At 32.4% G+C, this 23,652-nt stretch overlaps 6 protein-coding genes and 6 non-coding genes across 13 annotated transcripts; 10 read left to right on the top strand and 2 right to left on the bottom strand.

The window, feature by feature from the left end:
- The first annotated feature begins 1,265 nt into the window (after positions 1-1,265).
- LOC124930900 (mediator of RNA polymerase II transcription subunit 31) lies at positions 1,266-3,473 on the top strand. Of its 2 annotated transcripts, none has more exons than XM_047471268.1 (7): positions 1,266-1,456; positions 1,557-1,654; positions 1,983-2,079; positions 2,169-2,247; positions 2,585-2,898; positions 2,987-3,045; positions 3,167-3,473. In XM_047471268.1, exons 1-6 carry the CDS (start codon positions 1,410-1,412, stop codon positions 2,997-2,999), a joined length of 648 nt encoding a protein of 215 aa, XP_047327224.1. In that variant the 5' UTR covers positions 1,266-1,409; the 3' UTR covers positions 3,000-3,045; positions 3,167-3,473. The 2 variants fall into 2 exon arrangements, with proteins under 2 accessions (XP_047327224.1, XP_047327225.1); XM_047471269.1 differs by having other exon boundaries at positions 3,134-3,473.
- Positions 3,474-3,713: 240 nt separating this feature from the next.
- On the bottom strand, positions 3,714-6,306 carry LOC124931920 (glutamate dehydrogenase A-like). Its single transcript, XM_047472504.1, has 9 exons — positions 5,976-6,306; positions 5,778-5,891; positions 5,151-5,372; positions 4,962-5,036; positions 4,775-4,891; positions 4,440-4,690; positions 4,273-4,348; positions 4,122-4,208; positions 3,714-4,041 (listed from the first exon to the last, which is right to left on the bottom strand). The coding sequence occupies exons 1-9, from the start codon at positions 6,081-6,083 to the stop codon at positions 3,856-3,858; spliced, it is 1,236 nt and encodes a 411-aa protein (XP_047328460.1). The 5' UTR covers positions 6,084-6,306; the 3' UTR covers positions 3,714-3,855.
- A 3,631-nt stretch (positions 6,307-9,937) lies between these two features.
- Positions 9,938-10,041, top strand: LOC124933199. The gene has a single exon (XR_007098907.1). It is a non-coding gene; the product is annotated as a small nucleolar RNA Z107/R87 (small nucleolar RNA).
- Positions 10,042-10,105: 64 nt separating this feature from the next.
- Positions 10,106-10,205, top strand: LOC124933134. Its single transcript, XR_007098845.1, has one exon. It is a non-coding gene; the product is annotated as a small nucleolar RNA R30/Z108 (small nucleolar RNA).
- A 78-nt stretch (positions 10,206-10,283) lies between these two features.
- On the top strand, positions 10,284-10,387 carry LOC124933201. The gene has a single exon (XR_007098909.1). It is a non-coding gene; the product is annotated as a small nucleolar RNA Z107/R87 (small nucleolar RNA).
- A 114-nt stretch (positions 10,388-10,501) lies between these two features.
- Positions 10,502-10,605, top strand: LOC124933200. Its single transcript, XR_007098908.1, has one exon. It is a non-coding gene; the product is annotated as a small nucleolar RNA Z107/R87 (small nucleolar RNA).
- A 49-nt stretch (positions 10,606-10,654) lies between these two features.
- Positions 10,655-10,753, top strand: LOC124933136. Its single transcript, XR_007098847.1, has one exon. It is a non-coding gene; the product is annotated as a small nucleolar RNA R30/Z108 (small nucleolar RNA).
- A 192-nt stretch (positions 10,754-10,945) lies between these two features.
- LOC124933190 lies at positions 10,946-11,037 on the top strand. Its single transcript, XR_007098900.1, has one exon. It is a non-coding gene; the product is annotated as a small nucleolar RNA snoR31/Z110/Z27 (small nucleolar RNA).
- A 4,791-nt stretch (positions 11,038-15,828) lies between these two features.
- On the top strand, positions 15,829-16,548 carry LOC124931882 (putative glycine-rich cell wall structural protein 1). Its single transcript, XM_047472461.1, has one exon. It carries the CDS (start codon positions 15,935-15,937, stop codon positions 16,331-16,333), a length of 399 nt encoding a protein of 132 aa, XP_047328417.1. The 5' UTR covers positions 15,829-15,934; the 3' UTR covers positions 16,334-16,548.
- Positions 16,549-17,777: 1,229 nt separating this feature from the next.
- On the bottom strand, positions 17,778-18,886 carry LOC124931760 (peptide methionine sulfoxide reductase A1-like). The gene is made up of 2 exons (XM_047472312.1): positions 18,274-18,886; positions 17,778-18,179 (listed from the first exon to the last, which is right to left on the bottom strand). Exons 1-2 carry the CDS (start codon positions 18,820-18,822, stop codon positions 17,928-17,930), a joined length of 801 nt encoding a protein of 266 aa, XP_047328268.1. The 5' UTR covers positions 18,823-18,886; the 3' UTR covers positions 17,778-17,927.
- A 1,240-nt stretch (positions 18,887-20,126) lies between these two features.
- On the top strand, positions 20,127-21,933 carry LOC124931532 (flavanone 3-dioxygenase 3). The gene is made up of 3 exons (XM_047472017.1): positions 20,127-20,413; positions 20,490-20,737; positions 21,221-21,933. The coding sequence occupies exons 1-3, from the start codon at positions 20,204-20,206 to the stop codon at positions 21,798-21,800; spliced, it is 1,038 nt and encodes a 345-aa protein (XP_047327973.1). The 5' UTR covers positions 20,127-20,203; the 3' UTR covers positions 21,801-21,933.
- A 731-nt stretch (positions 21,934-22,664) lies between these two features.
- Positions 22,665-23,532, top strand: LOC124932596. The gene is made up of 2 exons (XM_047473252.1): positions 22,665-23,060; positions 23,150-23,532. Exons 1-2 carry the CDS (start codon positions 22,856-22,858, stop codon positions 23,344-23,346), a joined length of 402 nt encoding a protein of 133 aa, XP_047329208.1. The 5' UTR covers positions 22,665-22,855; the 3' UTR covers positions 23,347-23,532.
- The last annotated feature ends 120 nt before the right edge of the window (positions 23,533-23,652 follow it).

Below are 23,652 nucleotides of genomic sequence, written 5' to 3'. Positions count from 1 at the left end.
CCGACCCGACGGGGCAACATTGCCATGCCTAAGTCCATCCCCATAGTTAACACTGATGCATAATTGGTAAGTGTCCTCTTACTTGATTTTGAATTCAATCTTTGTTTTTCTCTTATTAATTTACAGTAACTTTTGGGATTTATTATTATTATTTTTTAATTATAATCTGTTCAATTTCTATTAAAAAATATCTTTATAAGTTGAATTTTATTCCTCTAAAATAATATTAACTTTTGTATTAAAAGAAAACAAAATAGAGTTATTAAAACATTATAATTTTATTACTCGGTCTAATGGTTTCACTAACCGAATTAGATATAGAAGACGATTAAACATTATGGAGACTTCGTCCCATAATATATTTTATTTTGATAGGACGCAAACAAGTGTCACCGTCTGAACAAGACATTATGCGTTGACAAAATATGAATAATTTCCATTTGGGGTATTGCTAAAAGTTGTTCACTAAAATAATTTCATATAATTTTTATTGGAAAAAACTTTGAGAGTCAAATATTTCATTCAAGATCTCATTTTTTGGATTGAGCGTTATTCATGGTGAAATTCTAATCGGTGATATGTGCATGAAACAATGTTGTATTATGAATAGTCGTCGTATGTGTCAAAAAGAGGTTGAATCGACAACTCACTTACTTTTGCATTGTCGATGATTACTAGTATTTGAAGTCTTTTGTGGAGTATTACTGAGATTCATTGGATGACGGCAGAGTCTTTAGATAGTTACTAAGAAGTTTGGATTGATACGATTTATATGACAGACTATACATATTTGAGTTACCATATCAATTATTTTTTGGTGGACTATCTGGTTGGAGAGAAATCATCGAACTTTAAATAATCGTAGTCGTCTGATTCGTATCATTCACAATACTATTATTATGATGTTTTCTGAGATTCGTTCAGAAAAGTCAATAGAGTCTGTCAGGAAGTTAATCGTTCTTATCGTTTATCGATGATTTACGAGCTCGATAACTTATTACAATTTTTTTTTATTTGTTATTTTCATGTCATGTTTTTGTGTTATGTTTAAACGATTTTTTTTATTTTTAATATACTTAATCTGAAAAAAAAAAAAAAAGTGAATTATAATTATTGTTTAGTTGAAAAACATAAATAAAATTAACTTAATTATAACAAAATCTCATATAATCGAAAAGCTGAACTCTAAATTACGGAATAGTGCCTAAAGTAAAATAAAGTATTCGATATTAAATTTAAGAATAAATTAAACGATCTCCATTGATTCATTCATTAGCTAGAGAGAGAATCCAAACGTCTGCCGTTGGTGTCCAGACCAGAACATCTCTACGGCGGATTTGGCGACGGGGGCATCTTTCTCTCTTCTCCTCCTCCTCAGATCACTCTAATTAGGGTTTCAAGGGAGAAGAATGTCCTCCAACCCAGAAATAGACGACCAACCCAGCTCTCCATCCTCGTAAATTTTCTTTCTTTTCTTTTCTTTTCTTTTCTTACATCCTCATCTACTCTAAGCAGCAGCTGTTTCTGAATAATTACTCTGCATCTTTCAATCTCAGGCCGAAGAATATATACAAGGACCCTGATGACGGGCGTCAAAGGTTCTTGCTTGAGTTGGAATTCGTTCAATGTCTCGCCAATCCCACTTATATCAACTGTATGCCCTAATTACACTTTTTTATCTTCTTCATCTTCTTATTACTATCTTCTATTCTGATTACCAAATTCTACTACTTAGTTTTCTTAAGTAAATTTGCTATGCTTCTCCTAAAGAAAGTTAGAAGTAACAATTGGGAGATCAGTCTCTGTATATAATCTTCATTGGCCTTCTAGATTTTAGGAACACTCAATAGAATTCTACATTGGTCGGTCTAGGTTCTTGGGCATCTATTCTAGTGGGATTCTTTATGTAATCTAAATTAGACATTTGATATTTGTTTACACTATAATTGATCTTGAGCCAAACCTTTTTATTGTGTTCCCAGATTTGGCTCAAAATCGCTACTTTGAAGATGAAGCTTTCATTGGCTATTTGAAGTATCTACAGTATTGGCAACAGCCAGAATACATTAAATTTATTATGTAAGCTTTGTGATGATGATGATATATTTTCCAGGATGTACTAATTGCAAATCAAATAAATAATGTAAAATTGATTATTACGATGATAGGTACCCACATTGTCTGTCCTTTCTTGAGCTTCTTCAAAATGCAAGCTTTCGCAATGCAATGGCACATCCTGGCAATAAGGTTGGTTTATTTGGGCACATATCGTGTCTCTTCTATAATGTTTGCCTTCTTTTTAACAGTTTTTTTATGGCATTCTTTCTGATGTTAAATTGTACGCATAAAGTGAATTGATTTGGGATTCGTGTCTGGCTCTGTTCATGCTTATGGATATTGATATATGTGTAGTTAAACTTGTAGAAACATGAAGAGAAAGGCAATTTCTTCATCTATTTGGATTGGTTAACTATTACAATGGATGCTACAGTTTATAGGCAAATATAAAAGTTGCCATTGCCATTATGTCTGTGTTCAATCTAGAATGTTATATGATTGTCTCCTTGTTTGTTGGAATGGTTAGGAATTGGCACATAGGCAGCAGTTCTACTATTGGAAGAACTATAGGAACAACAGGTTGAAGCATATTTTACCTCGGCCTCTTCCAGAACCTGCACCCCTAACTGCAACTCCAGCAACAATACCACCACAACCGCCTGTGGGACCCACTAATGTTCCTCTGTCTGCCGCCCCACCTCCTCCTCTTCCTGCTCCCGTTTCTGGTCCTTCTGCTTCTTCTACTGCTCTTTCCCCAATGCAATATGGTATTCCTGCTGGATCATCCTCCATTGGGAAAAATGATATGAGGAACAGTGCAGTTGATAGAAGAAAGAGGAAGTAATATTTTCTTACATATTTTTCTTTGCTGGACTTTTCTGTTCTGTCATAATTTTCTGTTGCAAAATAATGATCTTGTTTGTTTCAGGAAAGAAGGATGATTGTATTATCTATTTACTTAACCTGGATCCTAGGAGGAAAATTCTGGTGAGCCTGCTTGGTTCATTAAATTAACTTGAATTTTATGTTAATTTAGTTGTCTGCATCAAACTTTTATGCTGATTTATTGCATCAGTTGTATGATGACACACTTCATTACTGCTTCCAGATTCAGCCGTGGATGATCAATTTGTCTAAAGCTATCGAGGGTCGAGACCTGTTTTTTAACTGCCTGCCATCTAAAAACACTTTTTTATACAGTGTTAGATTATGTTTCATCACTAGGGTTGTTGTCACAACTTGATTCTTGTGCTCTACCAATATACTATGTTTTTCATGTAGATTCATTCTTCTCCCTTTTTTAGTCCCCTATGGAGGAAACTAGTGAGTAGTGACTATGCTTTTCTTCTTCATTCATCTTTACAAATTTTGTCATGCAATATAAATTTTGCCCAAGCTTAGTTTGATATTTTGAAGAGATTTTTGTTTAAGTTACAACATATGTCATTAATATTCGTTTGGCATAAAACTTGTATCCATATTTAGGGGGCGACAATATTAAAAATATTTTAACTTAGTTCAGTTTAATAATTAAAATGTTATTTGTTGCTTTGATGAAAATTTTTAATTGTACAACTAATATTTATATATAGTTTTAAAGACTACCTACTTTAATGTTATTTATTAAACAATATCTTGGCATCACTCATAACATGAACAAAAATAACAGCACTATGAGACAGATAAAATATTCATTAGGGCTTTGAGCCCTTTTATTTAGCATAAAAAGGGCTAGAGCAACGTTTATTTTCGCATAAAGATAAAGAATGAAAGAGCTAGGGTTAGGGCTAGGGCGGTTCATGCTTCCCAGCCCCTAAGGGCGGTGGCACGTGCAACACGCTTGACTCCGAGAGCAAATGCCCCCATTCTTAAGTTGCAATTGTGAGCCAGACACATATCCTTGATGTTTTTGAAAGCTTTTATCATATAATTATGAAGCTCATTGTTCACTTTCTCTTCATCCCACATGAACCCTTGAATGTTCTGCAACAATCCAAAACCAAAATTGTAATGTAATATCACCTTTTATATTCTTTTGATTCTGTTATTGTATTCCCTAATACCTGAACCCATTCAAAGTAGCTGACTGTCACACCTCCAGCATTTGCATATACGTCAGGAAGTATCACAACTCCCTTCTTACAAAGTATCTGCATTACCATTATAATAAATAACATAAATAGGTAACAAAACTACTAAAAATAAAATTATGACCTCATCTGCATCTGGATCAGTTGGGTGGTTTGCTGCTTCTATGATGAATTTGGCCCTTACCTGATCAGCATTATCCCTTTCAAACAAGAAGAAAGAAGGTTATATGAAAATAACAACCAGCCAACAGCATGTCAGCAACAAGATCAAACTTATGACTAATTAATTACTTGTTCAAAACACCTCCCAAGGCACTTGGGACTAAAACATCACAGTCATGGACGAGTAGCTCGTCTGAATTCATCGAATCTCCACCATCGAAACCTGTCAATGCCCCAGTTGTCTCTTTATGCTTAATCAAAGCATGTATATCAAGTCCATTCTCATTCTTCAAAGCTCCGGTTATGTCACTAACTGCAACCACCTTCCCTCCTCTTTCATGGATAAGCCTTGCAACCCAAGACCCAACATTTCCAAATCCCTGAAATTCATTTTCTCCAACTCTTTTAACTAATTAATTCTTTCAAACAAAACAAATCACAATTCATAATAAATAACGTCATACTTGAATGGCGAATCTCAATCCATTGATTGTCTTTCCATGTTCATTCAATAATGCCTCTGTTGCATAAACCACTCCTCGTCCTGTCGCAGCCTCCCTGCCCAATGATCCCCCAAGATCCTAATAACAATATCATGTCAGATTACTATTATTTATAACTTCTTCCCCTCTTCACAAACATAAAACTTACTATTGGTTTTCCTGTCACAACAGCAGGTGAATGTCCATGAAACTTGGAGTATTCATCCAATATCCACGCCATAGTCTGTATAACATCCAGTAATGCAACAATTATTGTTTTATTTTTCAAAATAGTAATAATTTATAGCCCAACCCCATTGTTTTTGAGTTTTTTTTTCTCCCCTAACTACATACTTACCTGTGCATTAGTACCCATATCAGGAGCTGGAACGTCGACATTAACCCCAATAAGATCGTGGATCTTTTGAGTAAAAACACGAGTAAGACGCTCCAATTCACTTATACTCAATTCCTTAGGCGAGCATCCAATTCCTCCTTTAGCTCCACCATACGGGATGTTAACCACCGCGGTTTTCCAAGTCATCAGTTGTGCTAGAGCGTTAACCTCGTTGTGATCAACCTTAAAATATGAAATCAAATCTAGAAAAGTCTCACTAATATTTTACACTACAAAAATCTTCATCATCATCGCCATTTTTCATGCATATAGATTGTAAATCAAGAAATATAAGTGTTCATCATGGAAATTCAGTTGACAACTAGATAGATACATCAGAGGATTGAGCAAATCCTGGTGTAATTAGTCCATATACATCCTATCTCTCGATGTGATATATCACCTTGTATGGATATTAAACATACTATCCTTCGGTGTATGGATCTGGGAAAACTCTTCTTCTTGCAGTTAACCCGATCAGGACAATCAAGATCAAGAATTCAAGGAACCAAAAGCTTAAATACAATGATATGAACAACACCAACAACAAACAACTATGTACAGTTATCGAATAAATGAGATGATAACCTCAGGATGATATCGGATCCCTCCTTTCATGGGACCACGAGCATTGTCATGTTGAACTCTGAATCCGATGTATGACACCAGACTCCCGTCGTCTCTGGGGATTGTGCATTCTACCTGATAAAAACCCAAAACCCCGTACAATTATGAATAAAAGGAAGAGTGGTTTTGATTGTGAGAGAATTAGAACAAAGATTATACCTTGATCTCCCGAAATGGGATCAAAAGACTCTTCTCAACCTTGGAATCCAGCATAAGAATGCGAGCCGCCTGGCGAAAATTGCGATTTGTTGCTGCGAGAGCATTCATGGCGGCTGTGAAACTCGTCCAAGTAGTAGTAGATGGAAGCGTACGAAAGAGAAGGTCAATTGGGGTGCTCCAGTTTGTGGCTGTGTGGAATCGAAAATGAGATCATTTTGCTGCTGCTTAGGTTGAACCAAGTGCATGTAGAGGGGCTAAATGAGAAGATGAAGATCAATTTAGGGTGGTGGGTGGATCAGATTGCTGCTGCTGCTCAATTCCCGACGAGAACGGAAGTTTGTTATCACCAGAGAGAGCATCACCTTTCTCTCTTGTAATAATATGCGCAAATTAATTATTATTTATGTAATTTTTTATTTAAATGTATCATAAATCACTTACAAAATTATTTCATAGAAGAATGTCAATTTTATGTATAAGTTGAGTGGAAGTGTGAAATTTATCCATTAAGTATCAAAATTCTATATATATATATATTAACTTGTCAAAATGTGTCAATTTTATTTGATAACGGACGTTCAAATTTTGACAAGTTGTATATCCATGTAATCTTCATTGCTGTAATTACACATCATAACCAAAACCAATTACTTTTCTCTTTCATCCAAAATAACGTTTTTCTTCTTTCCACCGGAGCTTTTACAACTTTTAAGGTAGTCTCTCCTTGGAGCTTGTTTAGGTCAAAGTGGTTTTATCTATTTCACGATCTTTAAATTCAATCACGGTCTCCAAATGATGTGCTTCATTCCCTCCAAGGAAGCCGAAATTACAGTTCCTTCCATTGCAATGAGTTGATGTAGGACGGCTCAGGATTGTTCATTAGGTTAGGTTACAGCTTACATTTAGAGTCATCATGCCTATAAGGTTCAATGGAAAAATCTAGTGTTAATTATTACGTTAATCGTCCGTCATTGATCTTCAATTAAAATCATCAATCATCTGAATAACAGATCTATTTGATTACATATAACAAATGATTGAAATGAGAGATTATAATGATTGATATAGCAAAAACAAAATGAACGGAAAACAACTTTAATGTTATGAACAAAATTAGTTATCGCCCGTTTCGATTTCCTTCCCGGATAGAGAACGACAATAGAGAGATGAGTTTGGGACAGACGACATTTCAAATATTAACGAGTCATTTGAACAAATCTAGAGGGAAAACATTGCCTCTGTGGCCACTCTATGAGAAAAGGCCAAAGCTGGGACGCTCTCAATCGCAGGCTCGTTCATTGCAAGCTGAGTTATTAGGTAATCCGACCTAAACTGACAATGCTTTTGTCCCAATCGATTGACAACGGTTTTGGGTTAGGTTGGGTAGGCTTCTGCCACATAGACAAAGGTTTAGGGTTTCGACTGGGAAAGACTTCAGACAAAAATGGTTTAAAGTTCGGCTGAAAACTTCAAGTTGGTTGGTGACGACGATGAGAGATAAAAAGTTAAAAATGAAATGAAGGAAAAAGTTACAGAGGCATTTGAAAATGAGAATGTTTAATGTTTTATATCTTGTTTGAAAGTTGAATTATTAAAATAGAGAAAAAAAAAAGTGAATAACACAGCGTGTCAAAATTTTAACAGCGTTATAACAATTATGTTAATTTGAAAAAAATTGACACATTTTAACAAGTTAATACATATAAATAGAATTTTGATACTTAATAAATAAATTTGACACCTTAACTCAACTTAATACCTAAAATTGACATTCTTCTCTATATAATTTGTAGGAATAAATGAATAATTGATCTTTGGACCAATAATAAATAACCATTTTAAAAAGCTTTTGAACTAATTCTCAAGTTTTTGTTTACCCAACACATGACTTATAAATACTTTATTTTTTCATACAAGTTAAGGATGTTAATTAAGGATGTTAATGGGCGGGCTAGGATAGAATACGGTTTGAGACATTTTTTACTATCAATCCTATTTGATTTGGTTTTGGAAATAAAATAAAATAAAATCTTTAATAAAATTACTAAATTAAATATATATTATTATATTTAGTTATGTTTATTACTAATTCAGAACAGAATCGTGGTAAAATCGAGGAAGGGACATAAATATTATTCCCATCCTTAGTAACTACCACTCAAACCGTGAAAAACTTGTTCCTAACATGTCAATTCGAATCGAAAACCCATCACAAACCTTGAAAAAACCTTTAAAAAGTTGGGTTGAGTTAAGTTAGAATATATACATATATATATATATAATTGTTTCATAAAATAGAGTTAAAAGATAATAGATAGATCTCCAATTATTTTAATTGTTTACTATTAATCTTTAAATTATTTTTTAAAACAAATCGTCTCTGAAACTTTCAGAAATGGTCTGACCATTCTGTCGATTATGTCAATTTTATTGTTATTGAATATAACGACTCTCTAACTAAAAGCCCTTAAACTATTTTAATCGTAGACTTTTGATCCTTCAACTATTCTGATCGTCGACTTTTAACCATTGAATTATTTGTTAACACTATTTGTCCCAACAAAATTTCTTCTTTGATTTGAATTCAAGCAAGGAAATGTACGTTCCAAAGAATTCACTCATTTGCAGTTTCTGGTCGAGTGAGTGGTAGCGTATCGAAGGTAGGGTAATTTTTTTCTACTCGAACTTTTGTAATTGAAAGTGAACAAAGGAGTATACTTTTTTTTGGCAACTCAATCCGAGCGCTAATAATTAGAATTTTTCCAAAAAATATCTGAAGATGATCAAGAAGGCTCCTTTTTCCGTAAATTAGATTATAGGATGAAAGTTATTATTTCAACGCTTCTTTTCCCAATCTTGATAACGTACCCCAATCTTTTGGCCAGTGCAGACCCATTAGCCTATGTAACGTGGCATACAAAGTGAAAACAAAAGTCCAAAAATATAGTCATTCATGCCCCCTCACGTCAATCCCACGAGCCCCTTGTCCAATGGGGAGCAAGTCAAAATAGAAAAACTCACACTGGGTTTAGGGATAATCAGGCTCGAACTAATGACTTCCACCACGTCAAGATGTTTGCGTTACTCAAGTTGACATTCTCGCTTCCGCTTCGTTACCACTGCTCGTGCGCTTTCATAAAAAAATATTGTAGAATTGAGAATAAAGTTGAACCAGCTAAAAAAACTAAGGCCATTCGTTACTTAAATTTATTTGAAATATAATATGTAATTTAAATTATTTTTATGGCTAAATTTGTAAATAATTTGCTGAAAAGTAAAAAAAAAAAAAAAAAAAAAAAAAAAAATCATTGGTGACCATTTCTGAAAATTTGATAGACATTGGTGATATTTTTGAAAGTTTGAGTAACTATTTGTTTAAAAAATTAATTAGAGGGTCATAGATAATTGTAATTAGAGGGTCAACCAAATAATTTGACATTACTCTATAAAATAAAAATAAAATTTTGATAATTACAATAAAACAAATTATCTATAAATTTGGGCATAAAATAATATAAATTACATATTCTATTTGTAAAATAGATTACAAACAAAATGTAACTCTGTTACGAGTGAACATTTTGATAGTTTTGGGACGATTAGTGTAAACAAATAATTCAAGTGTTAAAATGTTAATAATTAGATTAGTGTAAACAAATAATTTATTTTAATATCTGTAGTTTCGTATAATTTTATATTTAGGGTTGAATTTTCAGTCCATTGGACCCACAAAGCCCAATCTGAAATTGGGCTACAAAGTACGTTCATTTTCGTAGCTAACAAGGGTTCGATGAAACCCTAGCCAGCCATCATCGTCCCTATATAAAGTCTACGGATGATGCATCATCATCATCATCATCTTCATCAGTTTCTTACTTTCTTTTAGATTTAGGGTTTTCATTTCACTACAGAATTGTTTTCCTATATGTTTTAGTATTTTCGTTCTTTTATAAATCTGTTGAGATCGCAATGATGACCACATAAAATTCAAGCTCAACAGACCTGATTGCAGGTTTTTCTTTCTAGAGAAATTTGCGTGTCGAATACCCCGCTGAACTGAGCGATCTTTCTTATTTTCATGTTTTCTACTTTATGTATGCATAAATGCTTTAATTGTATTGCGGTGAGATGTAGATCTCAATGAGGATATTAAGCTCCCTCTTCTGAATTGATTTGTGGACAATTGCCGGCAGAATCGAACCTAATTATTAACTTGCCATCACTGAGTGATCTATATCCCGCAATTTCTAGGTTCTTTGTTGTTTTCTTATATTCTTAAATAATTTCATTCATTTATAAATCTGATGAGATCGTTATGATGACCACATAAAATTCAAGCTCAACAGACCTGATTGCAGGTTTCTCCAAATGGAGAAATTTGCGTGTCGAATACCCCGCTGAACTGAACGATTTCATCTCCATTTTCTCCTAAATTTCTAATGATTGATCCGTTTCCTGCAATTCCAACTTCTACGTTCTATATGCTTTGTTGTTTTCTTCTATTCTTCAATAAGTTAATTCTTTTAAATCGTGATGATGACCACATAAAATTCAAGCTCAACAGACCTGATTGCAGGTTTCTCCTTTTGGAGAATTTTGCGTGTCGAATACCCCGCTGAACTGAACGATTTTATCTCTATATTCTAGATTTTCATTATTTCATCTTCTTGCAATGAGATGTATTTCCCTATGATGATACTAAGCTCCCTCTTCTGAATAGATTTGTGGAAAACTGCGGCAGAATCGAACCTAATCATTAATTTGCCACTACTGAGGGATCTTTATTTCGCAATTTTAGGTTTTTGATGTTTAGTTCTTCGTTTAAATTTTGTTAGGAGTCATGATGAAGCTTAATAATAATTTTTCAACACTTGGACTGAATCCTTTGATGATAATTTGCTTCTGAACTCTACCTATATTGTTTCTTCTCATAATGTGATGTTTATTTTGCTTACTTTTTTATGTTTTGGATCATCAAGTGATGACACATATAAATATCTTAGGACACCATTGGACACAACTGTTTGTTGTGAATGAAAATACCTTGTTCTCTGATGATGATCATTTTTCTATTTAAAATTATTGTTTTTGTATTATTTATTCAACAAACGAACAATTTTGTTAAATCCACTAAATTTGAAGGGTAGCCTTTTTAACTCGAGACCTAGTGAATAAACTTTGAATTATGAACTACTCTTTGTTAAATTATGTTTTCTAAGAATGCCGATCCATATTTCATGGATGCTTGGTTTTGTGTATTTTGCTTGGGCTCAGCCTTAGAAACTGGTGATTAACTATTGTTTCATATAGGTTTCTTCACCAATTTTAAGAGCATGATCATTAGTGTATTTAGCTAGTTTCATTATTAGAATGTCTTATTTTCTTGTAAATTGGAATACATAGACTTGGATATGTATTTGAAATTCTGTATATTTTATGTTATTTGTTTTGATGATTTCCTAGATTGAGACTATATTATTAGTTAGTGATTTGATAATTCTTGAAGATCAATGAATATTTTGTTATGAACAAAGACATGCGAATTGTTACTCATTCTCACATGTATTTTTCACTAAGAAGTTTCCTATTAGGTATCATGAAAATACAATGCGCTAAGAATTGTTCACATTTGTTTCATTGAACCTATTGGATTAGGGCTCTCAACCATTAGATTCATTGCAGCAATTTTTTGGAATCTGAATTGGATCTTCAAAAAGCATCAACAGAACATTACAATGAATGTCATGAAAACGTGGGATATTTTTGAATATGTTATCCAGTTTGTCATACTCGAATATGTCTTATGAAGTGAAGAAAAGGCTCCAATAACTTAGTGTAGTAAATTCCAAGAGTCTCAAGTCTGGAGATGATGTAGTTTATGTGGTGGTCAAGAATATGTAAATGAGTAATGCTTGCACCATCTACTGCAATCATGAACCAGATAATTTGTGTGACTTTCCTTAAGACAATGTTTAATAAATAATTGTATATTATGATATTATTGCTTTATTGAATGAAATCTGTTAATTTTTATTGATTTTAATATAAAATGTTTTAAAGTGTAAATTTAAGATTTGAATACTAAATTTTAAGTAATTAATGAATTATTGAATTTTAAGTAATTAATTGATAAAATTAAATTAATAAGTTTATTATATATATATATTAAATAGTAAGTAAATAGAAACTATCTCTATTATAATTGTAATTGGAGAAACGGTTTTAAATTAACGAACTGAATTAATTACGTTTAACATTTATATGTTTCCAAATTAGCCATACATAAAAATGTTTTTTTGATTTTACTCTTTTTTCATCTATACTAAGCACAGTTTATAGTATATCTTTTATCACTCAAAGTTACATTCTCGCATATAGTTCACGAATGTGACTTAAGTAACCCGAATTTGTTTTTGATTAAATATGACAAATCATTTAAAGCACAGTTAATAAACCATTTGTCAAATGTAATAAGATGGATTTTATTTGATTTTTATGGGAACTAGAAGAATAAGAGACAAAAAAAAAAAGCAGAAGTAGAAATCAACTCCATAAATTTGATTTTAAATTAACTATTGTTTAATTAAATTTTAAAAGAAACAAATAATACAATAATTAATATTAAATAAATATATGATAAGTTAAATGAACTCATCTTCAGCAATATATATGTCTCAATTAGTTAATTTTGAATAATTAATATATTAATCCAACTTATATTTTTTTCACATATAGTTTGGGCAACAATCCCCTGCATCTTTGATCCACAAATTAATTATTCTTTATTACATATCTCTCTCATTATTATTATTATTAAGATCTAAATATATGATTGGGAATATCCCTCCCTCGACATTATTGGCATGTCTGTTCATATGCAATTATGCATCACCACAAGAGCAAATCTCTGTCATAGAGACAAAGGCACATTTTGAATCGCACCCCCATGAACGTTTGTTTGTTTTTACTTGAGAGAGATAGTTAGGCATATGAATATTATTTACCACTTTAAAATGTCATAATCTTCTTGAAAGTTTTAGTGGGGATCATTTATATCCATATAATAATAATAATAATAATCTGCAGCTTATATTGATTTTTTTGCCAACCAAATTAAGTGGCCGATATCCCACTCGTGATGTTACTAACTGAATATCTCACTCCGATCACATATTTAATCCCAAGTGTAACTGTTTCTATGTGTGCCTGCCCCTTCTTTTAATCTGATCCATATACAATTCTTTCAATTTGTCAACGGTTTCATTCTCTATTTCTCATTCTGACTTATGTTTTAACAAAAATATCTTCTTTTTTTTATAAAGTTATAACAAGTTAGTTAACCTACAATAAATATATATATATATATATATATATATATATATATATATATATATATATATATATATGGTACAAATGTGACTATCACATAATTTTTAATTTTTTCTATTTAATTCATTGTATTTTTCTTTAATTCAATAAAAAAAATCAGGCAAAAACTTTTTTTATCAACTCCTTTTATTAATAATTTTATATTATTTTTAAAGTCTATCCATTTTTTTTTCAAACTCACACTAACGTTAATTTCTATTCTAGTTCCGTTTCGAGCTCAAGTGACAAAGTGGTCCTAAATAAGAAAATTATGAGTTCAATTTACAAGGTGAAGTGAAAGTTCTGCGTCAGGTTAATTGTGTTTGTAAGTTACGTACTTAATCTCTTGTGACCACATTTTGACTTAAAATACCAAAATGTCACGAGTTTCGATTTTATCTGAAAGCGCTTTAAATTTAAACGGAGACAATGACTATGAAGTGTCATACTAGTTTTTCCTTTAATAAAAAAGAAAAGAAAAAGTAACACCTATGATGGATCATGTTAACTTTATTTATGTTGGTTCTAAGCTAATGCGAGGACTTTGACACTATAGGCAAAATGTCCAAAATAAAATAAAAGTTTTTTAAACAAATATTGTTTAAGAGATTGACAATTATAAATAAAAAATAAAATAAAAAAGAAAGAAAGATATATTAGAGAAAATATGAGTTAGATATTCAGAATTTAGGTGAGACTACCGAACATTCAACTAGTATCATTTTGGCTCTAGTTACATGTGGTGAATCCTTGCAGCGTTTTTAGAGTTTGACCAGTTTAAATCTTTGTTTGGACCTCTCTAAGATATTTGTCTAGCATGTTAGAAAAGTTTGTTGAAGCTAATTTAGTGAAATTGATTTTAAAAGGTTTATGTGTAGATGTATACTTAATTTTATTGCTTGTGGTTTTGGGGGAAAATAATTATTTTTAAGTGTTTTTTCTCAACATTCTCTTAATATATATAATTATAAGCTATAACAAGTTGTTTAATCATTGATTAAATTCATCATCATTCATTTTCTTAATGATAGCCCTCCCCGGGCCATGCTTAGGGCTGCCCGGCCGAACTACTATTATATAGTTTATAAATTTGAAAAAGAATTAATGCAGGTATATGGCAGCATCAACTAGACAATCACTTAGTTTTATATTTATCCATACTAAATAATTAATGGAAATCGGGTTTGTTAGCACTAAATTATTGGCTTAATTTGGAAATATATACCAGCCACACAATAATATCCCTTTATCTAGAGATGATGTCATTCATCTTACACGATAAGATTAACAGCTATTTTTTTTATGTATAAATCGGTTCTTTTATAATATATATATAAAGAAACTATGGTTTTCTTTTTATTACTATTGTCATATTCTGTTTTTTTCTTTTTTGACGTTTTATGTTGTAGTTAAACGATTTCTTAACAAAATCTGATAAGCATTTATTTTTTCCAATTTAATTCCATCAAACAAATCAACTAGTAAATTATTATTTTTATAATATTAATGTCCTTTATTTGCATATTAACTCATCCTCAAATGTTTAAAAATTGAAAAACTTTTTATTTTCTCTGGAAAATCAATTATTTACAAACTAATTAATGACAAAAATTATAGTTAAAAAAAGAGTCTCAAAGAAATTCCCAAATGAACCTCTCGTACAAAAATTCAAAACAATATACCAACGCGATCCCAAAGTTAAAACATCAACTTCAAACGTTTTAAATGAAAATCGAACTCGTAACATTTATTCTCACGGTAGATTATAGTAAACAAAAATGCTCATATAGTTTATAAACTTCACGTTCTCAATTCTACTCAACCTAATATGCTGGATATAATCTTGGACTCAAAATTCATGTATCCATTTCCTTTCTAAACACAAGTTACAAAATGAAGAGATCTATATAGAATTGAAAATAAGCTCTTTCCTTTTAGAATTATCATTTTTTTATCTCAATTAATCCAACATGTCTTGTTTTAAAGTAAAAGCTATTAAAAGAGCTTGTTGGGTAATGGGTAAAATTAAGAATATATCGAATCTAGAAGGACATGGATGAAGAAAAAAATATCTAGTGTTAGAGAAAATTGGATTATTTTGAGAAAAACAAAAAAAAAGTAAGGAATATCTTCTATTCATGCATTGTCTACTTTATTTGTAGTATTGGTGGTGGTGGTGGGGTCTATATCGTTGGAAGATCAATCTTGGTCCTAAATCCTATTAAATCTATAAGCCAAAAAGAAAACATGAAGAAGATCTCTCTTTATGGGAAACACTAAGACTAGATTTTCTCTAAATCATCCCAGATTTAGTCACACGGGCTGTCAGTTATCAATAACCAAAAAAAGTTAGCCCCACGCAATAAATAGGATACCACTCATCATGCATGATATACCCACCCACTCACCCACTATATATATATCTTCTATGATCAATTGATCTTCATGAATTGTGTAACATTCACAGTATCTATATATATATATATACTCACAAGCCTCTTTCTTAGCTTATAAATATATTATAAACCCTTTCTCAGTTTTCATAATATATATAATTCTAATCAGTACTTACATCAAATTAATTACAAAAAATGAAGGGTAAATTGATCATCCTATACTTCATATTACTCTTCTTGTTAGCCATCCCTTCACTGCTGGCTGCAGCTCGGATCATGCCGAGTGACTCTTCCGATGGTGGGTCTGGGACGTCTGGGTCAAGTGGGGCTAGTGGGTCAGGTCATACCCAGAATTGGGACTATAGTTGGGGATGGGGATCTAGTCCTGATGGGGGTTATGGTTATGGTTCGGGATCTGGAAGGTCTCCTGGTGGGTCTGCTAAGGGTTACGGGTTTGGGTTTGGTACCGGTTCTGGTTCTGGTTCGGGCTCGGGTTCTGGGTATGGGTACGGAACGGGAAGTGGTGGGGCTAGTGGTTATGGAGCTGGAAGCGGCAGCGGAGGTGGTCGTTCGCCCGGAGACCACCATGGCTAGATAATCTGGTCATTGATCTATATATCTATCTATATAGAAAGTAGACATACATAGATGATAATAAATAAAATAGTTATAATATGCAGGTTAAGTTAATGTGATGTGTGTCAGTCACGAGGGACTATATCGTTTGCTTTTTCTCATGTAGTATATATAATATACAAGTGTATGGTGATTATGGTAAGTGCAATATAAGAGAAGATTGTATTATAATATATATATATATATTAAAACAATCAATAGCTGAATTTTAATATAATAACACTGAAACTACCTAATAAACATAATTGAATCCTCCAATTCTTGAATTGGCAAAACTTACTATTATAAATTTAATCAAAAAAAAAATAATTAAAAAATAGTTAACGTGACATTCCACAATTATGACCTCCGACTTAAACTCAAAGAGTTTTCAGATAAAATCGAATCTGTGACATTTTTGATATCTTAAACGGACTCTTACTACTGTGCTACCTTGAGATATGATGAGAATGAATCGTCTTATTATTTTTTTACCATTTATTTTAAATAATATAGAAATCTATAATATTTTAACTTTAAAATTAATAAAAATAACTTAGTTTAGTTAGTTATTTAACTTAATTGTATATGTAAATATTTCAAAATTCTTGATTGAAATATATATTTTTTAATTTTCTTTGATGTGAGAGGTTGATTCTATATATACTAATGCATATTGTATTATCCCAGGGCTAATCTGACTCCTTCGATGAGCTAGTCAAAATAAAAGCGTCTCAATTATAAAAAGAATTCTTCAAATTAGCTATGGTTGCCTTCTATTACTTTACTCATGGAATTTTTTCATTCTCAATCTTAGTATTTAAAGACTATCCACCACAACTCTATGAATAGCTAGCATATTTGATTTATTTTAAAAAAATCTCTAATATTTAATAAGACTATTTGTTTGATATAATATAAACAAAAGGCACACAAATTGTTTTGTGATTGGACCGACTGTTTGGTATTGCCTGATTTCGCTTTGGCAGGAGTGTTGTGTCCTCCTCCTGTTTAAGATATACATCTCTTTTTGGTGGGTGTTTTGTCGCATGGACACCCATGGTTCATCAGATTCCCTTGCTTTTCATCCTTAATTTGTTTTTTCTCTTTGCTTTCTTTTGTTTATGTCATCAATTTTTTGTCTTGGTTTGCTAAAAAAACAATACATTTTTCTAATATTTAAGGTCTTTGCTACTGGATCAGGAGTTGGTTCTCTTGTTTGGGTTTACAATTACCAGTCTTGATCAAATGAAAGCTAATATTATACATATGTTTTCTCCTCCTTTTCTATGTTTATTACCAACCTAAAGCAAAGATGTTTTCTGTTGATGTCAAATATATCTACTAGTAGTAGAGTATCTTCTTACTTATCCAGTTATCCTCGATCAATCAATCAATTAGAGGATCAATAAATGATAAACACAACCAACCAAACATGATGAATCAATATTATTCATTTGGAGAATCGTTCCATTTTCTACAGATCATGTGCAGGTAGCAAACATAAGCCGTTTTAGGGTTCCAAGCATATCACTCATATAAATATATATATCAGAAGACTAACCCAGATTCCCTAGCCGTAGCATCGGATTGGATCATTGCAGCCTTTCTCAGCAGATTGCCTAAGCCCAAGTCGACCCCCTTTCGCCAGATACTGCTGGTGGTACTCCTCCGCTCTGTAAAATTTCTTCGCCGGAAGAATCTCTGTTACAATCTTTCTGTTCAGCTGTTTTTCCCGTCGATCCCTCGACTCTATTGCCACTCTCTCTTGTTCAGCTGAATAGAAGTAAATTCCCGACCGGTATTGCGTCCCAACATCATTTCCCTATCCAACCAAAATCCAGAAATGTTCAATCAATTTAAATGAAATTGACAACAGACATGGCAAGAAGTTGATAAATTTGCAAAAAACTACTTACTTGACGGTTGAGAGTGGTGGGATCATGCCTAGCCCAGAAAACATCGAGCAGGTTCTCGTAGCTACACTCCTTGGGATCATACTGAACCCTAACAACCTCAGAGTGATTCGTCGTACCCGAACATATATCATTATATGTCGGATTGTGAAGAAACCCTTGAGTATATCCGACTTCCGTCTTAGTGACGCCAGGAACCCTCTGGAACGCTAATTCGACTCCCCAAAAGCATCCAGCTCCGAATTGAGAAAATTCTTGACCCGGAGACGGAACATCGTCGTCGGGACCCTGGGCGATGGCGGCCGATGCAGGGTCTATTTCCACCTCCGATCGGTTTCCGAATCCAAGCTTGCCGAGCCAGCTCATCTTTGGGGGAGAGTAGAGAGAGAATTGTCTGTTGTTTTGGGGGAAAGAACGATTGGAGCGGATTCTAGAGAAAGAAAGTCGGGATTTAGAGAGAGAAGCGGAGGAGGAGAAGATGAGGGAAGGTAAAGAAGAGGATGAAGAAGAAGCTGCTACGGTGGTGATGAAGGTAGAAGTAGAACTGAGCATTTTGTTTCACCTGTTCAGCTAACTAGGGATTTTGTTATCTGCACCAGACCAGACCTGCTCTCTATTTCTTATGTTTCTCCTTATTTATTAATTATTATTAACATTGCAAAATATAAAATGATTTAAAACTTTTATTATTAGAATGGTCAAAGGATGGAACTTAAAAGAGAAAATGACGTGTTATCCCATCATTAACTAAAAACATAAAAAAATTATTAATTTTTTAGATCATCAGAGACACCACGTAATTTCATCTCAAATTTTCTACATAAATCATTTCTAACCAAGAGCTCAAGAATTAGTAACAAATACCCAATTATCCCATTTAAATGAATGGTTATTAATATTAAATGGTATAACTTTCCTTTTATTTTTATATAAGATTCTTTATAATTTCTGAATATTGAGTTTATAAGTTAATTTTTATAATATTATTATCTTGTGGTGTGAATTAGGACAAGTATTGGCTTCTCCATCATCCCTTGGTCGGTCTTTCTTTCTTTCTTTGTGGGATATAGTCTCTTTTCTTATTTTCCAATTTAATTTCCAATTATTTTTTATATTCTCTTCAAATCGGGTGGATCTACGTTGTTAGTTCTTAGGTGGGTTAAAGTACATTCTAAAAAAATATAATATATATTTTTAATTTAATTCATTATTTAATTATTAAAAATAGAAAAATTCACGTTTAATCAACCAATTTCATTCATAATTTCTTAAAATTTAAATATAAAAAAATAGATTTTTATTAAAAAATTATTAAGATTGTATGCGGAAAATCAACTTGATATCTCAAAATTTTCGACAAATGGTAGGTTTCTTACCAAACCTTATATTATTTTTGTGAAATAGATATAAGAAATAGGGTACAGGCTGGAATCTGAATACCCAATTTAATATGGATGGGCCCAAGCTGAGGCCCGCATCTTGACCTGTTGTTGCTCACATAAACAAAGAAACAAGTAAATGTCACAAGAGGACCAGATTCACTGCAACAATTTACATATAAAATCAAACGTGTCCCTCGACGGATGCATACACATCACAGATCGAGAAAATATATATTAAATTTTATTCATCTTACAAATTCATGGTGCACTTTTTTTCAACCAAAATTACACGCACAATATACAAAAATAATAAATAATAATCTATATATCATCTCTATTATTATTATATATTTATTTTGTAAACAATAAGTTTATTTTTCATGACCACAAAAAAGGAAAGGATAAGCAAACCCCCCTTAATTTGATATGTCTAGCTAGACAAAGACCAAGTGCCATGCACCATTTTCACATATAAATACCCTACCTAGCTACTTTTGTAAGTCCACACCAAATCTAAAATTTTGAAATGGCTAGTATTTAGTTCCTTTCCTATGGGAGAATCTTCCCAAGAGAAGGGTTTGTCCTATGTTCCTCATCACCCCTATAACACCCCCCTTGCTAACAATCTTTCGTCAAACCCTATCGTTTCCGACATCCCTTTGATTGATATCTCCGGGCTATTCACGTCAACACATCTATCCCAACGAGGTCTTGTCGTGCGACGCATTATGGACGCTTGTCGCCGTTATGGTTTCTTTCAGGTAAATGTTTGCGCCTTAATAAACGAGAATTATGAATATCATAATACATTGGTAATTAATAACACTTGAACAACAGATTATTAATCACGGGATAGAACAATCTACTATGGACGAGGCGATTTCTATGGGCACCAAATTCTTTGAATTGCCTAACCATGAGAAGGAGAAGTTAATGTCGAGCAACGTGCACAAACCGGTGAGGTATTGTACAAGTATAATGGCCGAGATTGACAAGGTTCGATTTTGGAGGGTGTTCCTCAAACATTATGCTCATCCTTTGCAAGAATGGCTTGGTCTTTGGCCTAATAATCCTCCTGAGTACAGGTTTAATTAATTAATATTGTTTTTCATACTTTGTAAAAACAAACCATTAGTTCTTAATTCTTATGCATGTTTAAGGCATTAATTATTTTTTTTTGTTAATAACCCGATCAATATTAACTATGACATAAAAAATAAATAAACCTATTTTTGCATTAGATATGAGTACTGCCTTACAATTAAATTATATATAATCATGTACTAAAAGGGAGTCGACATGTCGCTTTGAGGACAACTGTGATGACATTCACATGTGTTGACCTTTATATTTTAAGATATTATTGTATATACATCATGAATGACTATATCCCATGGAATCATGACACATGTAACTGGCTAGATATTTATTTATGTTTGTTCCAAATAATGTAAGATACATTGATATTTATTTATTTTATCATTTGATTAAATAAGTTTTTATTTTTACTTAGATAGATAGGTTATTTATTTTTGGAAATTGTAAATTAATTAATAATATTGTGGCAGTGAAAAGATGGGCAAATATGCAGTGGAAGTAAGAAATGTAGTCATGAAAATAACAGGGGCCATAACAGAGGGCTTAGGACTTGGTCCTATATACATGAGGGACCAAATGGAACAAGGCATGCAAATCATGATAATCAATGGCTACCCACCTTGTCCTAACCCTAGCCTAGCCCTCGGGCTCCCGCCTCACACGGACTACAGTTCCCTCACCATTGTCCTACAAAGCGAGCCCGGGCTGGAAATCTTTGACAGGGATGATAACATATGGAAATTGGTTCCCAATGTGAAAGGTGCGTTGCAAGTGAACGTAGGAGACCAGATCGAGGTGTTGAGTAACGGTTCTTACAAAGGAGTGATACATAGGGCTATCGTTAACGATAAACAGACTAGGGTTTCGGTCACTAGTCTCCATAGCTTGGCCTTGGAGGAAAAGATGGTGCCGGCAAGAGAACTTGTGGATGAGGAACATCCCATAGGGTACAAAGAGAGCAGCTTAAATGATTTTCTTAATTTTTTGTCAAAGATTGACATAAACAAAGGGAATAATGCCTTCATAGACACACTTAAGATAAGTGAATAGATGAAGTCATTATAAATTAGTTTCCTTTCATTTTACTTCTTTACTAATAATACTAGCTATGATGTATTGATTTTTGTTTGTTGCTATTGTGTGTTGCTTATTAGAATTTTGCCTTAATGTTTATTTGAACTAACTATTAAACATTGACTCATCAATTAAACTTTACAACCCTTATTTAAAAAATGTTTATAATTTTTTTTTTCATCTCACATCATTCTTTTCAAGTGCATTATTATTTGAAGCAATTAAATAACTTTTCTAGTGGGACATCACCATCTCATCATAGTCTCAAAATTAAATTGACATTATTGAAATATTTTCAGAAATTGAATTTGAATTTGTTCAACATTGAATTTGAATTTGATCTTGAACGTACAAATGTACAAATGTAAAAAACTTATTTTTATCTAAATCATTATGGATGTAGACGAGGTTAAGACCAAGACCAAAATCCAAAAAGTAGTTCTAAATGAGTTGGTTCATTATGATAATTGCTCAAACTCCATAAAAAAATGATAAATTTTACTATAGGTTCATAATTGGTCATGCAACTTATGTATGAATTAAGAGCTTCCTAAAGAAATATGTATTATTTGAAATTTTAATAGTAATCTATTAATTAAGAAGATACTTAACAAAAAAAAAAAACTAAAATAATCATTATATATCTCAAGTTTGTTTGCTAATTATAAAAAAAATAAAAATACACCCATTTCATTTTAGCACCAACAAAAATAATGGTGTATCTTTATCAAAATAATTAATTTCTAAAGGCATTTACATAAATAATAATAAAAATAAATAAAAAGGAATGATTTTAGTTTAAAAAGGAATGAGATTTATAGCCAGAAAAGGCAGAAAAAATAACAAACAGAGGATCCTGCCTGAAACTTCTCCTCGTCGTTGGAATTGCAGAATGGATAATGGGTATTTTCTCTCTGTGTGGCGTAAATGCCTTTGTGTATTCTTCTTCTTCATCATCAGTATCATCGGATCGGATCGGATCAGGGTAAACAGAGGAGAAGATAGAGAAGGCGAAGAAGAAGAAGAAGAAGATGCACAGATCGGCTAGCACAAGCAGGGCGTACGACGAATACCTCAAGTACTATTCATCGCAGGAACTTCCCGTATTTGAGCCTATGTCAGAGGAATCATCGAAGAAAGGCAGATCCCGCACTCGATTCTCAGATAACGCCATTCATCTCATTCCCTTCCTCCTTCTCTTCTGTGCTCTCATCCTCTGGTTTCTCTCTAATCCTGGTATTCTTCTTCTTCTTATTATTATTATTAAACTGTTCAATTCATAATCCATCAATCTGATCTGTTTGTTGGTTTACCTTTTTCTACAGACATGGATTTAGCGATGATGAAGGTGGATGATGAGGCATCAGTGCGGCTTGTAGGAGAATTGGACAGTGACACTGATCAGACCGGCGCTTTAGCAGGCATAGATCTGGGCTTGGAAAACCTCCATTCCACCAAACAAGATGATAATAATAACAGTGATAAAGAAGCTTCTTCGTTTCCGATGAACAACAAATCATAGAAATAGGCGGCTAGACAGACGATAAACTGCTTTCAAAATTCAGACGGAGGAGGAGGAGCCTCTCTAAACTCTGTATTTCAATGTGTGTTTTTGTAAATTTTACTTTTTTTTTTTGTTTTGTACATGTTATTAAAACATTGTTGATTATGTATTATTAAATAAGCTAATTTCAACATTTTGATTTTTTAATTGTGACCTAGAAAAACTAAGACAAATTATGAGGCAAAAGAATTCTGATTTGGAGTTTGAAGAATATATAGTTTGTGGATTAAAGACTTATAAAAATATATATAGTTTATGGATTTT

The sequence above is a fragment of the Impatiens glandulifera genome, chromosome 3, assembly GCF_907164915.1.
Source record: "Impatiens glandulifera chromosome 3, dImpGla2.1, whole genome shotgun sequence".
In the NCBI taxonomy this organism is placed as follows: domain Eukaryota; kingdom Viridiplantae; phylum Streptophyta; class Magnoliopsida; order Ericales; family Balsaminaceae; genus Impatiens; species Impatiens glandulifera.
The sequence above is the reverse complement of the archived record's forward strand: the minus strand, read 5'-3'. Positions and strand labels throughout refer to the sequence as shown.

Bases quoted from the DNA above. Each gene is read 5' to 3' on its own strand.
- LOC124930900 (XM_047471268.1), top strand. From the start codon at position 1,410: ATGTCCTCCAACCCAGAAATAGACGACCAACCCAGCTCTCCATCCTC. The intron at 1,655-1,982 runs GTATGCCCTAAT...TTGTGTTCCCAG, and splicing joins CAATCCCACTTATATCAACT to ATTTGGCTCAAAATCGCTAC. The intron at 2,080-2,168 runs GTAAGCTTTGTG...TTACGATGATAG, and splicing joins GAATACATTAAATTTATTAT to GTACCCACATTGTCTGTCCT.
- LOC124931920 (XM_047472504.1), bottom strand. From the start codon at position 6,083: ATGAATGCTCTCGCAGCAACAAATCGCAATTTTCGCCAGGCGGCTCGC. The intron at 5,037-5,150 runs GTAAGTATGTAG...GATGTTATACAG, and splicing joins ATATGGGTACTAATGCACAG to ACTATGGCGTGGATATTGGA. The intron at 4,042-4,121 runs GTATTAGGGAAT...GGATTGTTGCAG, and splicing joins GCTACTTTGAATGGGTTCAG to AACATTCAAGGGTTCATGTG.
- LOC124931882 (XM_047472461.1), top strand. From the start codon at position 15,935: ATGAAGGGTAAATTGATCATCCTATACTTCATATTACTCTTCTTGTTA.
- LOC124931760 (XM_047472312.1), bottom strand. From the start codon at position 18,822: ATGCTCAGTTCTACTTCTACCTTCATCACCACCGTAGCAGCTTCTTCT. The intron at 18,180-18,273 runs GTAAGTAGTTTT...TTGGTTGGATAG, and splicing joins CCACCACTCTCAACCGTCAA to GGAAATGATGTTGGGACGCA.
- LOC124931532 (XM_047472017.1), top strand. From the start codon at position 20,204: ATGGGAGAATCTTCCCAAGAGAAGGGTTTGTCCTATGTTCCTCATCAC. The intron at 20,414-20,489 runs GTAAATGTTTGC...CTTGAACAACAG, and splicing joins GCCGTTATGGTTTCTTTCAG to ATTATTAATCACGGGATAGA. The intron at 20,738-21,220 runs GTTTAATTAATT...ATATTGTGGCAG, and splicing joins AATAATCCTCCTGAGTACAG to TGAAAAGATGGGCAAATATG.
- LOC124932596 (XM_047473252.1), top strand. From the start codon at position 22,856: ATGCACAGATCGGCTAGCACAAGCAGGGCGTACGACGAATACCTCAAG. The intron at 23,061-23,149 runs GTATTCTTCTTC...CTTTTTCTACAG, and splicing joins CTGGTTTCTCTCTAATCCTG to ACATGGATTTAGCGATGATG.